Genomic DNA, 17,021 nt, shown 5'->3' on the forward strand with positions numbered 1-17,021 from the left:
TTGCTGTAGATTTGTTGGTGTGCTTGGATCTTTTTCTTATTGCTTGAACCAGCTTGGCCCAAGCTTTAGCTGTCAGACAGATGGCCTCTCATCTGGCATACAGAGTTCATGGTGGACCTCAAGGTGCTAGAGCCTGTGGCTAAAGCAAGCACAGATTGTTACCCCTGAGCAGTGCCTGGCTGCTACTTACTTTTCAAATTTCTATGGAAGCAGGAAGGCTGTTCTTAGTTTTTCCACAGCATTTCTGTTCACATGACTGATGTACAGTATATATGTGCATGTAGCAAGATTTATATTCTCAGTCCTCAGCTATATGAAGAGCAGGATGGGACACCAAGTATGTTTAATATATATATATATATATATATATATATTTACAATTGCAGTAAGCATCTTCATGAGTGATTAAGTGTAGCTTGCACGAAGTCTTTAAAGGACAAATCAAAATGAGATGATTGAGAAATTGTATCTTTTTGATCTTTACAGTGTGTTTAGATTATGTTTATAGAGCTGAAACCAAGTTTTTGTGTGTGTTGCAAAATCTATGTAGCGTGGCTATGTAACTCTCACTTATCACTGTCCTTTAAAAAAAAGCATGTAATGTACTGAGTTCCTGACGAGCTCCGTGTGTCGTTCGGCTGTGGAGTATTTGAAATAAAAATCTCTACCATGCAAAGTTTTTTTGCATTATATATTATATTTATAAAATGTCGGCGCCATCATTTAACTAGGTCGTGGACTTTGAATATTAATTAGATACAAATTGCGCATAAAGGTATAATATTTCTGAGTGAAAGCCTGCTGACTGAACTTCATATTTACTTTTATTTTGAAAACCCACTCTTCTTTTCGAGGCTTCGCGTGGGCTCTTATTGTGAAGGCTGAGCTCTGCGCCTCGGTGTGAGGTGTGGGTGTTTGGCTGGAGTTGATGCGGCCACAGGCTGCAGTATTTATAACACGTGAAGCCGTCGCTGAAGCGGAGTTCCGCTGCTTCCAGAGAGCCGCTCATCCACCGCTGCAGACCTCACTCTGATCCCGGTAAGCCGACCGATGAGCACCGCTGTTTGTTAACCCTCTGTACCGGACTACCCCAGCCTCTTCTCATAAAAGCTGGATTTTAAACGGGACCGAGTAGCTGCTGCGGGGTTATTTTGTACTTAAGTATTCCAGTTATTAGTCTTTAATAAGTATTGCAGATTTTTAGTTACTTATTTACTTTATTTAATAATAAATAAACACGCAAACTCAGAGCAGGTTACATTTTGGTTCCTGTAGCTCTCTTCCTCTCTTACACTTGCAATGATTTCATTTACACTTAATCTGCAAAGCAGCATCTTGATATCCGGAGAGGAAACTAGGCTTAAAGTTGTCCGGGGCGTTGGCTGTCTGTGTAATATGTGTGTGTGGCTGTCTGTGTAATATGTGTGTGTGTGTGTGTGTGTGTGTGTGTGTGTGTGTGTGTGTGTTAGTGTCAGTCTGAGTGCGTGTGAGCTACAGTTACATGCTGACTTGTGAAAGCCTGAGCTGCTCCTGAAATCTGTTTCCAGTTAGGAAGTCTGACTTTTTTTGTTGTTTTTTTCGTCCAATGATGGAACCTCTGAGGCCAAAAAATGCCTCTCAGAGGTCAATTAAAATTCTTGTACTGCTATTTTTCATTGTCCAACGTTTATGCGTGTGCGTGTAGCCATGTAATTGATGCATATGCTCTACCAGCTGGATTCAAGCTCCCCGGACTTTTTTCTTTGGTACTGGTGTGTTAACACATGTATCAAAAATGCTATGCAGGCTTCAGTTCTAAAAATAAAGCTGAAATACTGACACATGGTTAAATAAACAGTCACAATGTTATGTTGGTATGGGGAAATGATGCCTTTTGTTGCTGGATGATGGAGTACAACATCACTCCCTATTGTGAGCAAACACACAGACAACCAAATCCTACCTTCCACACACACACACACACACACACACACACACACACACACACACACACACACACACACACACACACACACACACACACACACACACACACACAACTGTGGGGAGTTTTCAGTTGGATTCTAAGCATGTTAAAGAAATTAGAGTGAGCTCAGTCCCATTAAAGACGTCCCAGCCCAATAAAACTTTATGCTGCTGGTCTTCCTTCACGTCATGGTAACTCCCTGTTGTGTTTTGCCTGTTGTGATTTTAATAGGATTGAATGTAAATAGGTGCAGACACTGTGGTCTTCTGTTTTTATTGATCCCCAATGGTCACGTGAACACTAGAGTTTAGTTTTTAATAGAGATTTCCAATGGATAGCATGGTAGAAACAGAAAGCTTCCTGTGTGTGTGTGTGTGTGTGTGTGTGTGTGTGTGTGTGTGTGTGTGTGTGTGTGTGTGTGTGTGTGTGTGTGTGTGTGTGTGTTGCCTTTTGTCCTGCAGCCAGTAAAACCTGTTGTGTTGTGTTTGGGTGTGCTGACATTGATCAGGGGGTGTGGAAACTTGTCTCATGCGAAAGGAAGAGGGCCACTTTATTAGTTACAAATTTCCTAAGTTTTCAATTGTAAATTGATGGTTTCTTAACAGAATTGCTTTTCCACTCCACTTGAGCACTCACCAAGTGCTTTAGACAACGTGTGTCAATCTAACATTCACACTCCAATGAACACATCAGGACCAGCTTGGGTTTCAGTATCAAACCACCAACTGTCTGATTATTATTTAACTTGCTCTACCTCCTGAGGCACAGCCATCCCAACTGCACCTTAACACAAATATCTAATCTGCCAATCACATGGCAGCATCTTAGTGCAGTTAGGCAGGTAGCTGTGGTCCAGACAATAACTTAAATCGCTTAGATCGCTTGTTATGCCGAAGAGCATCTCTGAATGCACAACACATAGAACCACAAAGCAGATGGGCTACAGCAGCAGAAGACAACACTTGGGTGCCACTCCTACGAACAGGAAACTGAGACTACAATTCACGCAGGCTCACCAACATTGGAGAGCCTGTCTAAGCCTGTCTTAAACTAGTCTAAGGAGCTTGGAAGAAAAAGCAGTTCTGTAGGGAATATTTCCCAGCTGGTACTAGCAAGGTGTACCCAATAAAGTAAGGATATCTTAAGGAAAAGGGGAAGCAGTCTTCCCACTTATCATTAAGTAAGAGTGACACCACTCTCATTCATACATTTTCTGTTGAATAAAAAGCTAAGAGCCAGGAGGTTTTAGCTTAGCCATAAAGACCAGAAGCAGGGAAAGGACAACTTTCAGCTGCTCCCTTTAGTGCTCACCACAGTGGAGCATCTGCTTATATCTCACCCTAGTGTGGATCTGGTTTAGGGGGAAAAAAAGAAAGAAAAATCAACCATCGTCCCCTCTGATGCTCACTAATGACTGCACAGTTGTTAAAGTCAATCAACAAGCGTACAGTACAGTATTCCTAACTCCGTGCAGTCGGCATCTAACATCACATCCTATAGATAGAATTGACTTTTTTATTTAAGGATCAGTTAGATTATGCGTATAAAAATGTTTTTTTTTAATTTATTATTATTTTATTTGTTGTTTATATAACAGGGGCTCCACATCCGGAGTGGATGCAGCGAAAATGTTGCCAAATCAAACATGCAGTGACCCTTTGTGAATATTGTTAAAGCATGTTGTGGGTTACTCATTTATGCTCTCCCTGACTCTGCTATGGTTGTTTTAACCTAGAGGGAAGCTACACAGCGCCCTCTGGTGGACAAAGTATACACTGTCAACACTAATAACACATTTGAAGGGTGTTTCTTCCTTTTTTATCTTTACTTTTTAAATTGTCATTTATAAGCTATCTAAATATCAGATACCAACAATTACATAATATTGACAGATATATTGGCCATAGCAATATATCAACTGGGTTGTAACTTTGGTGAGTTCACTGTAGCTTATTTAATTTTAACGTAGTTATTTTTCATTTAGTTTTTTTAAGCAGTAGAAAGAGCCATGCTAGTTGTTTCCCCTTTCTTGTGGTCTTTATGCTAAGCTAGGCTAATCCTGGTTTCTGACAGACAAGACACTTGAAATATTTCAAAAAATAAATATTCAAAATATTCCTTTAGCTAATATTCTCCAGGCTAGAAAATTTAATTAAAAATAAATCTGAATGAAGACTAGGAGAAATATAGCAAACAGCAGCTGAACTGTTGAACTTATACAGGAACTGTTTGGATGTTTAAAAATGGCTCGACTCATGTGAGGAGTGGCTGGAGTAAGAATCTGGAAAAATGGTTAGAAACGGAGATTTGCAGGGATTTTCTTGGTTGGAGATTTATGAGGGTAGACTGGAACAGTTTGGAGACAGGAGAACCCCTGAGACTACATGAGATAATTTAAACTTTTACGAGTAACTTGGAAGTCTTCCCAGCAGGACTGCTCTGGTGCCAGAGTGGAGAGGGTCTTACTGTCACACACACATGGAAAATGTCATGAAAACTGGTCAGACGTATTTTAGCTCCTGATTTAAAGGTCTTCTCGGTTACTGAGTGGAGAAATGAGTGCAGAAAGTGGAGTGTGTAACTCAAGACAAAGCGAGGTGGGTTAAGTGGATCTAACCAGAAGCTTCTGGTAAAGCCATCATGCCTGTCTTGTAGTAGCGGGACATGCTGTTTCTTTGACCTCACTCAGATCTGTTGTATCAGCTTTATCCCACTGTCTGGAATGCAGCTCTCAGCCGGGCCAGGTAAAACAGTCATTCAAGTTTTTCTTTGTGGCCCGCGCTAGAATACAAATGTTTAGCTGAACTTGCTGCCCAGCTTTAATCACTAATATGTTTCTTTTTCAGCCAGAATGATTGGGATCAGTGGTGGGAGCACTCTAACTGCAGTGTTGTTAGGCCACGATAAGGCTATAGTGTGATCGTTAAAGGTGCTCTAAGAAATATTTTGCTTGGTGAATATAGCAGAGGAAATGAATCCAGTGAGGTATCTGCCAAATGTGTAAACTCACTGAAAGAAAGCACTTCTTTTGCAAGAGAAACCATCTGAACAACAATATATGGTAATATGGTTTTCTCTTTGTGTCCAAGGTAGTTGTATACGTATGTAGTTTATAAAGCAAACCAGTTTGTGAACATTGCATCCTAATGAGGGCAGCTTCTGGTCACGGTGCTGCGATGCATTCTTTTTGTCTGTTGATTTTGTTGGTTTCAGACACGGACACACCTCTTTTATATGGTAATCCAAAGGACTTTAACCAAGTCTTTAGAACAACCACCTAACTGACAAGGGCACCAATCAGATTGTTATCTTTGTTTTCTTTAGTCAGCCAGAGACTTGTTGCCACTTAAACTTGATACAAGGTCCTTCAGATATCGCAGATGAGATTGCCAAATCCTTTTTCATCTTCTTTAAATCATTTTATTACTGTTGTAATATGTTGTAATGTGTTATTACCTGTGCAGATGGTTGCTAACGTCAACTCTCTCCATGAAAATGAAGAAACTTTAAGAAACTTTTAATAAATGACCAGTAACTTTTGAATTTCCATATTTTCACGCTACAGGTGTTAAATTCTAAGTATTACTGTTTGCTTGTTACTATTGTTGCCATTAAAATAACACAACTTCAACCAAGTAAACAGAAATGGACACTTTGTGTTTTGGAAACTTTAATTTATATAAACAAAGCTGCAGCTACTTTTTGAAAACGTGAATTCTCTTCACTTATTTTTATTAAACAACCATTCAAGGTTTTATTCATACAGGCCTAGAGACCAGTTGGCAACCTCCTGGCAACCACCAGTTGCTAGGGAAGAGTGTGTATTTCCCAGCCAGTTGGTGATGAGGTGCATGGTGCTGCACAGAAAACCACCTTGCAATTGCTTTAGTCACTAACAGATTACCCAGGTTGCATGAAGTTTGTACAGAAGACTTGTCTGCAAACACCAACTGCTCCTAGTGCAGTAGTGAAAGTGTGAAAAGTGTTCTGCAATCTGAAAATGGAGACATTTTCCCTTCAAAGTAAATGTGTTGGTTGCAACAATGAGCACATTTACTTTGGTTTCTCAAAAAGAGTTTTACTATCATGCAGCTGGTAAGCATCTGCAGGTAAATTGGTGTCTTCCATGCAAACTATATGCAACCCGGGCAATCTGCTCGTGACCAAAGCAATCGCACGGAAACTTTTGGTGCTGCATTCTCTTTTAGACCTACCTAGAAACATACAGCAAGCTACACCAACCTCTTGTCAACAAGTTGGGGAATGCAAATTTTTCTTTAGAAAGGTAAAACTGAAAACTAACTAAGCCTATGTGACTGAGACCACAGCTAGCTAATCTGCTTTAATGCTGAGGTTTAATAGAAAAATGAACATATTGTGAAGATAGGGGAGAAACTAGAACTCATGGAAAAAAACCCACATGGAACCACAGGGATAAATTCCACACATAAAGGTTTAAACCCAGAATCCTCTGTTCCTCATAGTTTATTCATCGTCAGGCCGTTATCACTGTTAATGTAGACGTAAGAAACAAGATTGCTTAAATGCCTTTATAGGTTAATGCTGTGGACATTTGCAGTCTCAAAAGTTTCACTTCCTGCTTATGCAGAGGTTAAAACATATTTTTCTAAGCAAACTTGCACGATGAATTCAGACTTGAGGCCCCTGCAGGCAGTTATTTTGTGTTAACTAAAAAAGTGTCACAATGATGCGATACACATCAGTTTGCTTGTGTTTTGGGTAGATTTAACTTTGCAAAGCAAAATGTTACCCAACTTTTTTCCCCCACGAAGTTAGTCATTAAATTGCTAAACTTTTAGACTTCCACATTTTAAAGGTCTCAAGCTTCTCAACAACTGCAACATCATTAAGTCATCATTCATGCCTCGCCTTGATGTTTAAACAATGAGTGACTCCTTATCAATACTCAGGATTTTTCCTGCTGTGCAACCAGAGGAAAGTCTCATTTCTGAATCCAAGTGTATGATAAGAATTTGTTATCTATCCCATCACTAAAATCTGCATAGCAATGCCACAATAGGAGGAAATTGGAACAACAGACATGTTAAGGTTAGCAGAGCTATCTGCAGGCTGCAGAGAAGTACTGGCTGCCGTGCTAAGTCTGTGATTTTTTAAAGAAAAGTCAGCGCTGAGGTCACACCTGCAGCACATACTGAGCGACGTAAGTTGAGCCAGGGTCTGTGGAATCTGCATTAATGACATATGAGTTTAACACAGTCAGTCTGTATGGACGAGCATATTAACAGTTCACTCAGTGTGTGTGTGTGTGTGTGTGTGGCTGAACTGTGCCAGCTTCACAGTTCTGATGGAGACTTCCTGTTTCTCATTTTTCCACTACATTCTTGAGCGATAAGCTCATGCCAACACACACACACACACACACACACACACACACACGGCTGGTACACACTCTAAAATAATCCACACTATGTCATGTTTGCACTGGCAGATTTCTTGTCTGTCTCTGCTTCTTTATTGCGCACTCGCTGTCTCTTTCACATCCCCACACGTTTGCCTGATTTTCTCCTCGTCCACATGACATGATGTCACCTTTCCGCGCTCTGTGCTTACACAGTGTGGAAGGCTCGGGTTGGAGGAAGTGCTTCAACTTGTAACCGTCACACTAAGGTGGCTGAAACTTTAACCGAAAGAGGGGAAAAGATTCAGGGTGATTTAAAACTAATGCAGCCGAAATCCACTCCCACTTCTCTTTATTCCCTGAACACTCAGTCCATGAAGGATTAAGGATGACACTCTTCTTATTGTTAACAACTGCCATAAAAAGACCAAAACCAACAATGAACCGTTTCTACAAACATGCCTGGTTATCTTAACCCTGTCATGCTTTATTTTACAGCACCAATATTTTTAGAAACTACTAAAAGTGAGACAAACCATGGGCCCTGTCGTTCCTCTGACTCAATCCCACACACACAATCCTGCATTTATCTGACTTTAAATAGTTCCCAAGAACACATAATTTACTCTGATTTATTGTCAATAAGAAAAATAAAGACTCACACAAGCCTTTACCACCAGTGCCTTATGCCAATGCCAACTAAAAGTCTTAAAAAATAAAATTTACCAAGTGTGGACAAACTAATGTCACTCCATGGAGAGCTCCACATTCCCACAATGAGCTTTCTTTGGCTGCAGCACTGCCCTCAACTCTGCCTTTAGCCGTGACTGCGTGACACAGCCTGATTTTTCCGTGGTGATCTGACTGAGTTTTGTATTGGCTGCTTTAGCTGGAAGAAAACGATGTGTATGTGCTGCAGTGTTGTTACACAGTGCTATTTATTGCTGGAAAACAAAGTAAAGACGTGCAGCAACAGTGTACTCGGAGCTGCCTGATGTCAGTTACACCTCATTTGTTTTAGTCCTGGCTTCCTGTCAGCCGTTGTTTAGCTCCCATCAGATAACAATTTCACGGTGCTCATAGCCAAGCATCAATACTGCCTTCTATGCTGTTACTGAGCAGAGTTCTGTGTCTTTGCAAAGTTCGACTCTGCAGGTGAAAGCAAAAATGAGAAACGGAGCAGGATTGAGAGCACTGGAAATCTTAGCTGAATCCTTATTAGTTTGGGAAGAGAAGGAATTAAAATGTCAAGAAGCGTGGAGGGAAAACAGGAGGTAACAGGTAAATGCCAGACCTCGCCTTTATCTGACAGGACTTGCTTTCTTCCAGTGGAGACGGATGAGTAACCTCTTCACACCCAGTCACCAAATAAACCAGACAGCTGCTGGTTGCTCCATTGAGTAATGATTGAGGCGGCCACCGAGGGGAAGATATATGTCCAGCTCCACAGTTCGGAGCTTTATTGTCTGTTAAGGAGATGAGACCACAAAGAAGTTATTTAATCAACTTTATTAACCACAGCACCTTTAACCTCTGCCTCATACGTCTGTCAAAAAGACTGGATATTAAATTAAAATCGGGTTTCCTTCCAGACTTTGTGAAAATGTTCATCTGCTTGTATTTGAGACTTTGAATTATGCCATAAAAATGTGCTTTCATGAGCATTCCCAGTCTGAGGAAAACAAAAAGACTTGTGTTGAAGTTCTAAATCACTTGCAAACAAACGAGCTGAAACACATTAAAAATCATTTTGATCAGTTTCGATTATGTCTCACTGACACTAGCAGCTCATCCAGATCCATCGCAGTTCAGCGGGTATTCTAATGTGTGAAGTTCACAAAGAAAGCGTTTAGTTTGCTTGTCATTGCTTAGATTTATTGCACAAAATAATGACTTCTTAATAGATTCTAATTTTCAAGAAGGCTCGCAAACCGTTCTATCCACGACAAGTTCATCCAGAACACCACCCAATCAAAGTGCTCCAGCATTCACTGCGTCCATAAAAGGCATGAGCATCATCGTTTCACAGGATACACAGTGACGACACCATATTTCAAGCTGTCGCATCATTTTGTATCTTCTGATGTTTGATCTTCATCAGCAGTAAGAATCTGTGGTTTCAGTTCAACTTCGTTCACTACACCAGGAGCAAAATTAGGTGTAACTGAATAATTCAAAGCATGAGAGTTATGTTTTGAAATGAAAAGAGAAAAAGAAAATGACAAATGTTATCTTGAACATATTTGGGTGAAGTCCCATCGTATGTGAGTTTGATTAAATTCTGGTTCTCGTCAGTTGCGGATGGACGACGGGCGCTTCGCTATGGCACGAGCTGATGAGTCTGCCAGATGAGCTAAAGAACAGATGTTTGAATGAAAAGGTCAAGTTATTCAAAAGTGGTATTTTAGCCATGATGAAAGTGTGGCCTCTGTGGAAGTGAAATGATAGTCTATACTATTTTTGCACAGACTCTCGAGGTCCTACGGGATGATCGTTTTTTTATGATTTTGTATGAGATGTCTGCTGATGGCTTTGTTAACCATTCCCTTTGGCACCATCGTTGGGCAAAAACGTCACTTTTTCCTGTATAACCACTAATTTAGCTGTGTTTAGAGACATTTAGCAAAACATGTTAGTGTTATACTCGCTAAACATCAGCATGTTACCATGGTAACATTACTGTTGAGCTAAAAGCACTATTGTAATTAAGTAGAATGTTTAAAAAACTGCTCATTTTATCCCAATTTGAAATGTTTTCAAGTTGCAAACAGTTTTTCTTGTGATGGCCACTACACACTCAATAATGCCTATTCAGCCAATCACATGGCAGCAACTTAATGCACTTACGCATGTAGACATGGTCAAGATGACCCGGTGAAGTTCAAACCGAGCATTAGAGTGAGGAAGAAATTTATTTTGGTGACTTTGTTGTTGCTGCCTGACAGGCTTGTTTGAGTATTTCAGAAACTGCTGATCTACTAGGATTTTCCCACACAGCCATCTCTAGGGTTTACAGAGAATGATCTGAGAAACCGAAAATATTCATTGAGCAGCAGTTCTCTGGGGTAAAATGTTAATGTCAAAGGTCAGACGAGAAGGTCCAGACAGCTCCAAGCCGATAAGAAGGCAACACAACTCGTTACAACAAAGGTATGCAGACGAGCATCTCTGAGTGCACAACACCTCAAACCTCGAAGTAGATGGAATACAGTAGCAGGTCACACAGGGTGATACTCCTGTAAGCTAAGAACAGGAAACGAAGACTATAATTTACACAGGCCTGCCAAATTTGGACAATATAAGACCAGAAAAGTGTTGTCTTGATTCCTGCTGAACATGCCCTACAAAGGGCAAAGATCAGCAATTGCCAGACCCAGGCCCAGCCATACACACATGTGCGCACACCACTCATTTATGGTGGTGTCAGCCCCCCGAGATGTCAGCGAGCAGATGCCTCCCCGAACTAGTACCGAACCGAACGGGGTCCAACCTAGTACTAGCAAGAGGCACATAATAAAGTGACTAGTAACTGTACATATAACAGTTGCACAACAGTTAAATGACCTTTACATTTGCACTACAGAAATGGCTGGTGGACAGACTGGGAAAGGAGTTTCCTAAAATGAGAACTTCCTCGTGAATGTGTGCCGACATGTCGCTCCATACAGGAGGTGAACACTATAGTTTGTGGTTTCTAAGGGAGTGGTTCATTTAAGAAGTGGAGTGTGTGTGTGTCTGTGTGTGTTGTCATAAGGATGTCAGCGTTCCTGATCTCACCACATTAGTCATGCCAGGCATTCCTTCATGCGTTCACCACACTGTGCAGACACACATGGACACACACACTTGTCTCACAGCAGTTTGTGAGAATTCCTCGTGGTCAGGCAGCATGAACCTGATGTGGGAAATAAGTGAGTGAACAGACTGTAGAGATCGCTCCTCTTCCATATTTCCGTGCCTTTGTGTAGCTGTGATTTAAAAAAAATACATTTTTAACCAACATGTTGTTTTTTTTTTACCGTCTGAACTTCTGGCCCTGTAATCACAGCTCTGTGATCAGATTTATGTTGGTCAACGTGGTGATTTTGGTTCTATGTTTAGGGCGTTTATGTGTCCTGTATTTTAGGGAGAGTGAATTCTGGATTCTGTAGTGTGAGAAATCAAGTGTGCCAACGTTTGCGGTGCTGCTCGTCAGCATGATTAAACAAGAACTAGCAAACAGAATTTCAGAAAGCTTGGTGCAGATATGACGCACGGGCAAATGAAGAACCCATTAGGATTTGATATGGATCCAGATACGTTTCCTTGGAGACGGGGCACTGACTCATAGAGCTTCTACTCTCCTAATGACCTTCTTGGTTTCCTCATTCTCCATTAAAGTAACAAATGTTGGTCCTCAGGAAGGCTACAATTGTGAGATTCTACTAATATTACTAACATTAATATTTGCAATTAATAATAATAGAATAATAGATAATTAGATAGGTTTCACTTGGCTGAAAGGGTTGCCAGGAGAAAGACTCTTCTCTCTAAAAAGATCATAGCAGCATAATGTAGGTTTTCAAATTTGCATCTAAATAAACCACAAAACGTCTGGAATAAGATCCTTAGGACAGACGACGACAAAGTGAAGCCATCTGGCCACAATGCACAGCACCACATCTGGAGAAAACCAAACACAAACAAACTGGGTCATGCAAGAGGACAATGATGGCTGAAAAAGAAAAGAATCGGTGTTTGGCTTTATAATGCATGGCATGGAGTGCAATACATGCATCTAAAATATTGTGGAGTACAAGAAAGTAGTATTACACAATACAAGTACCAACACAAACTCTCACATCTGGACACGTCCCTGAAACAGGGCAGGTATACGGCCTGGGAATACAAAGATGAGGATGGATAGATTACTAGAGGAAGGAAGAGGAAGTCAAGAGCAAATAAAAGCCTAATTCATCTGCCTCCCGAATCAGCTGTAAAATTTGCTGTCAAACTTATCAGTTAGGAGCTGCTTTAACAGGAAGAGATAAGATGCATAAATGGAGAGGAAGCGAGCGCACCGCACAACCACTGTAAACACAGGTACACAGAAACACTGACAGATACGTCATTGTGTATCCACGAAATCAGCTCGAATAACACACAGCTCACACGCAGCTGTGAGCTGACAGAATCCCAGTTCAGCCTCTGATTTCCTCTTTGATGGTGTCTTAGTTTCACCAGCTGCTCAAACATCCCACAGAGCTGAGCCGCGGTGAATAGTTATGGTCTAGGTGCTCTGTGGAGAAATTTCAGCTCCGAGCAATCCGTGTAATCATTTTTGTCTCATCTAACTTTTTTATGTTTTTCAAAGATTTTTGCACACAGAACATAAGAAGAAAATAACCTGATGGTTTGAAGAAGTGGTGGAAAATGGAAGTTGCTTCCAGAACTGTTAGAAAGAAATTATTTGATTAATGAAGCACATGATCAGGAGGCTCATCCATAATGAGAATAAATAATTGCAGCTGGATTGTTTAAAATGAGCTCATGCTTAAAATTTTGTGATTGGTTTTAAAGATGTGCTGTTTGGTGAGGACCAAAAGTTCTTAATTGAAACCACAAACGACTAAAATCCATTTTGACCCATGAATCATAAAATATGAACCGTTATCTGTTGTCATAAAACAAAACAAGTGTGGTGTTTACCGCCGTTGCTGGGCAGAGCTTTTACTTCCTCCCTCCGTTCTGTTCTTGCTGCAGGTGGGACTGTATCCTGACGATGGCGGACAGCTCGCAGTGTTTCTACTGCCGCGAGGACCTCGGGGGGAAGAGGTTCGTCCGTAACGAGGGGAGGCCGGTGTGCGTTCGCTGCCACACAAAGTTCTGCGCCAACTCCTGCGCCGAGTGCCACCGTCCCATCTCCGTGGAAACAAAGGTGTCTTATCGAGCTGCATTTCTCTGTGTGGACTTAGAAGTTTTGGTATTTCCTGCCACCTGCGTCCAGCTGTCATCCAAAAAAACCCTCCAAAAAATCTCTCCGTTTTCCTCCATCAGGAGCTCAGCCACAAGGGCCGATACTGGCACGAGGAGTGTTTCCGCTGTGCAAAGTGTTACAAGCCTCTGGCTAAGGAGCCCTTCAGCACCAAGGATGACCGCATCATGTGTGGGAAGTGCTGCTCCAGAGAGGATGCTCCACGCTGCCACGGCTGTTATAAACCCATACTGGCGGGTACGACTGATCACATTCACACCAATGCTCTGTAGAGGGTGGCCCACTGATCTGCTTGTCTTGTGTGATTAAAAAAACCAAAGAGTTAGCTGGAAAAAGTCATTTTCAAAAGAGTTTCTTCATCAGAACATCTAAATATATACATGATTTAGGGCAGTACGGGTGTACTGACTATTATAGTGTCAAACTATTGTTAAATAAAAGGACTCATGCAGGCCTAAAAATGTCCTCTATACTACTGTATTTATTCAGCATTAGCAGTAATAATCCTTCTCCTCTCCCCTGCAGGAACAGAGAGCGTGGAGTACAAAGGGAACTCGTGGCACGACGAGTGTTTCACCTGTTACAGCTGTAAACGACCAATAGGATCACAGAATTTTCTCTCCAAAGGAAGTGACATTTACTGCAGCCCCTGCTATGATGACAAATTCGCTAAACACTGCGTGAGCTGCAAGAAGGTAATTTCTCTCACACAGGGAACCAGGCCACCCTCATATCACCAAGATCACTTTGAAGTCACATTTTTATAGCAATTTTAGGCACGCTGCCATTTAAATGTTTAATTGTGTTCATTGTTTTATTTTTATTTGCTTTGACATGTCAAAATTCCTTTAATAAGCAGGCTGTAATAGTGCAATAATTCATAAAATCTTAATCTTTGGATACTTAGGATAAATTTTTTTCTGTCAGGGAAATCTGCAGCCTAATTGCATTTTAGCCTTTTACCCCATTACACTAATGACTGACCAGATTATTAATAAATTATTGCTTCATTTGTACTTTTAACTCGACTATTTAATTCATACCAAACTATGCTAAATGTAACAAATGTGGAAGCCACTGTATCTCACTTGGTTGAGCAGGCGAACCATGCAGTATGTCATGGGGCTACTGCAGAGGCTGCTTACAGCAACCTGCTTGTTCTCTTAAGTTTCCTGCCTTCTCTCCACTGTCGTCTCTAAATCAAGGCTAAAATGAACCCAAGGAAAATATTTAAACAAATCTCGGATGGAGATGTTATTTTAACAGTAATTAAACTACTCAAAGATTATTTTAATTGGATGGTAAAACATCCCTTAACTTCTATCTCCAGCCTATAACCTCTGGAGGAGTGAACTACCAGGACCAGCCGTGGCACAGCCACTGTTTCGTGTGCAGCTCCTGCGCAAAGCCTCTGGCAGGGACGAGTTTCACCAACCACCAGGAGCAGGTCTTCTGTGTCGACTGCTACAAGACCTCCGTGGCCAAGAAGTGCAGCGGCTGCCAGAACCCCATCACAGGTTAGCTTTATACCTGAATTCCTTCTAAACACCAGCGCTTTCACAATGAGAGCATGTTCTCACTCGTTAGTCTAAGTCTTAATACAACATGGTGTTTGTTTTGTAAGTGATGGCTCTATTAGAGTCAAAAGGAGGTTAAAGCAGGTGGCACTTTACCATTCGAATGACATCTTAGCTGGTGTAGTGCGCAGTATCTGCTGTGTCCATAAAAACTCAGCTAAAGTGTTTGCAACAAATATTATTGCATCACAGTGGCTACATCCTTCTTTCATATGCAGTCTGTGATATTGCAGCATGAAAGACTGGACCGACTAACAAGTAAACACAGATCTCAGCTGAGATCTGAGTTCTTAGTTAAACTCGTGGCATTAAAATAAACACAACAGGTAAATGGAAGCTGTACCAGAACCATAACTATGACTGAGTGCACTCAGCTACCAGGTAAGTAAGAAAGAAAGGGAAGTTTGTCTTTATAGCACTTTTCCAGAGAAAGAATAGTTAAATGCACATGCCAAAAGCAACATAGGCACACAAACACTACGCAAACACCTGCATGAACAGATGAGTTTTAAGCTGCTTTTTAAAGGATGACACAGAGAGTCAAAGGTGCAAAGAGAGGTGTAGGTGGGGGGGACCTCACACCATGATGTTAAAAAAAACCTAATAACTATTTGAAGATAAAAAATTAAATCTTTAGATGATTTTAAGGTGTTTTGTAACTTTTCATCTGACGGATCCAGATGTGCTTTAAGGCAATTCAAATACAGCTGATGTCTTTACTGATTAAGACCAGCAGGTGGCACACAAAGGTAGACCAAAGACACGGTCTAACTCCCCTCTGCTCTTCTCTCCTCTCAGGTTTTGGTAAAGGGGTGAATGTGGTGAACTATGAGGGCAGCTCCTGGCATGAATACTGCTTCAACTGTAAGAAGTGCTCCCTCAGTTTGTCCAACAAGCGTTTCGTAGCCAAGGGAAAAGACATCCTCTGCACTGACTGCGGCAACAAGTAGAGACGGACGACTTTATGCCCGTTTCAAAATGATGTAAACCTATTCCCCTGCATTCTTCTCCTTTCTATCACCAAGCTGGCCTTCACTTCCTGTCCGCTCCGGCATTATATCCCCTCTGATAATAATGTGAATAATGAAATAAAATAAAGTAAATAAATAAGGTGATAGAGTCTACAGTGCTCCCCTTGGTAAAGCAAATGTGTTTGGCGAAACAAAGCACTCAGACCATGACTCTGCTGGAGGACGGGTTAATAAAATAATAATAATAATTTAAAAAAAGAATAAAAGGATGTAACCTTACCTGTTTGTTTTTTGTTGTTGTTGTTTTTACATGCCAGCAAGCATCTTATTTCAATATTCTGTTTATTATCCAGCTGAAATCTTGGAAGATTAATTGATGTGAGTACTTTAACCTGCTCTGATGTTAAGTGACGTCTACGTCTGAAAATGAGAAACTCTGAGTCCGGCAGCGGCACGTGTCAGACTTGTATTACATTAAAATGTGTGAGCTGGTGTTTTGAACCACTAGTAACAAGTTTTCACAGGAGGTGACAGGAGCCTTTTCTCTCTGTCCAAATGTAAGAGAACAGTATTTTTACCAACAGCTACCCGACTCTGTTGTTAGAGCTGCATCATTCATTCTTATTCTGCTAAAGCTAACCTTCATTTACTGTGTTGTTAAAAGCTCAGAAATCAATGCGTGTCATGTTGCAGTCGGTAAATGATAAAAAAAAACATCTAAGGTTGCTTAAATTGCAGCGTTTAATTGTTCATGTGTCCGTATTTAAGTTTTAACTGCTAATTGATATTTGCTTGTTGTATTTTTTACATAAATAAAATTTGTAACCCTTTCACTTCTAAATAAAGATAAAATCTGAATAAATGTTGCATGTTTCTGTGAAGATCAAAGCTCAAATAAACTTTCTATAAAACTGAGAATGACTTTTTCTCTTTTTGATTCAGTTTCTCAGTTTATTTTTAATGAATTTGTTTTTTTGTTTTTTTTTAACTTCACATTTTATACGGATGGTTTTGTTGCACAGGGACAGATACCAACCTACTGAAGGCCATGCATGTAGCCTTGAAAGAGTAATTAGGTCTTCATGTTCAGGTAGTGTTGACAGAAAGCAGTGCATGTTTGTCAGAGCTAATTACCGTTTCACGTATGCTTTTG

The 17,021-nt window shown here is 40.8% G+C and overlaps 1 protein-coding gene across 2 annotated transcripts; it reads left to right on the top strand.

Annotated features, from left to right (window-relative positions):
- Positions 1 to 876: 876 nt before the first annotated feature.
- fhl1b (four and a half LIM domains 1b) lies at positions 877 to 16,783 on the top strand. Of its 2 annotated transcripts, none has more exons than XM_026182552.2 (6): positions 877 to 1,038; positions 13,089 to 13,263; positions 13,383 to 13,557; positions 13,846 to 14,015; positions 14,651 to 14,837; positions 15,696 to 16,783. In XM_026182552.2, the coding sequence occupies exons 2-6, from the start codon at positions 13,108 to 13,110 to the stop codon at positions 15,845 to 15,847; spliced, it is 840 nt and encodes a 279-aa protein (XP_026038337.1). In that variant the 5' UTR covers positions 877 to 1,038; positions 13,089 to 13,107; the 3' UTR covers positions 15,848 to 16,783. The 2 variants fall into 2 exon arrangements, with proteins under 2 accessions (XP_026038337.1, XP_080163343.1); XM_080307217.1 differs by lacking the exon at positions 877 to 1,038 and adding an exon at positions 9,704 to 9,726.
- The last annotated feature ends 238 nt before the right edge of the window (positions 16,784 to 17,021 follow it).

The sequence above is a fragment of the Astatotilapia calliptera genome, chromosome 10, assembly GCF_964374335.1.
Source record: "Astatotilapia calliptera chromosome 10, fAstCal68.1, whole genome shotgun sequence".
Lineage (NCBI taxonomy): Eukaryota > Metazoa > Chordata > Actinopteri > Cichliformes > Cichlidae > Astatotilapia > Astatotilapia calliptera.

What these genes read in the sequence shown, in the direction of transcription:
- fhl1b (XM_080307217.1), top strand. An exon ending in CCATCTCCGTGGAAACAAAG is followed by an intron (nt 13,264 to 13,382) that starts GTGTCTTATCGA and finishes TTCCTCCATCAG; the next exon opens with GAGCTCAGCCACAAGGGCCG. An exon ending in TTATAAACCCATACTGGCGG is followed by an intron (nt 13,558 to 13,845) that starts GTACGACTGATC and finishes TCTCCCCTGCAG; the next exon opens with GAACAGAGAGCGTGGAGTAC.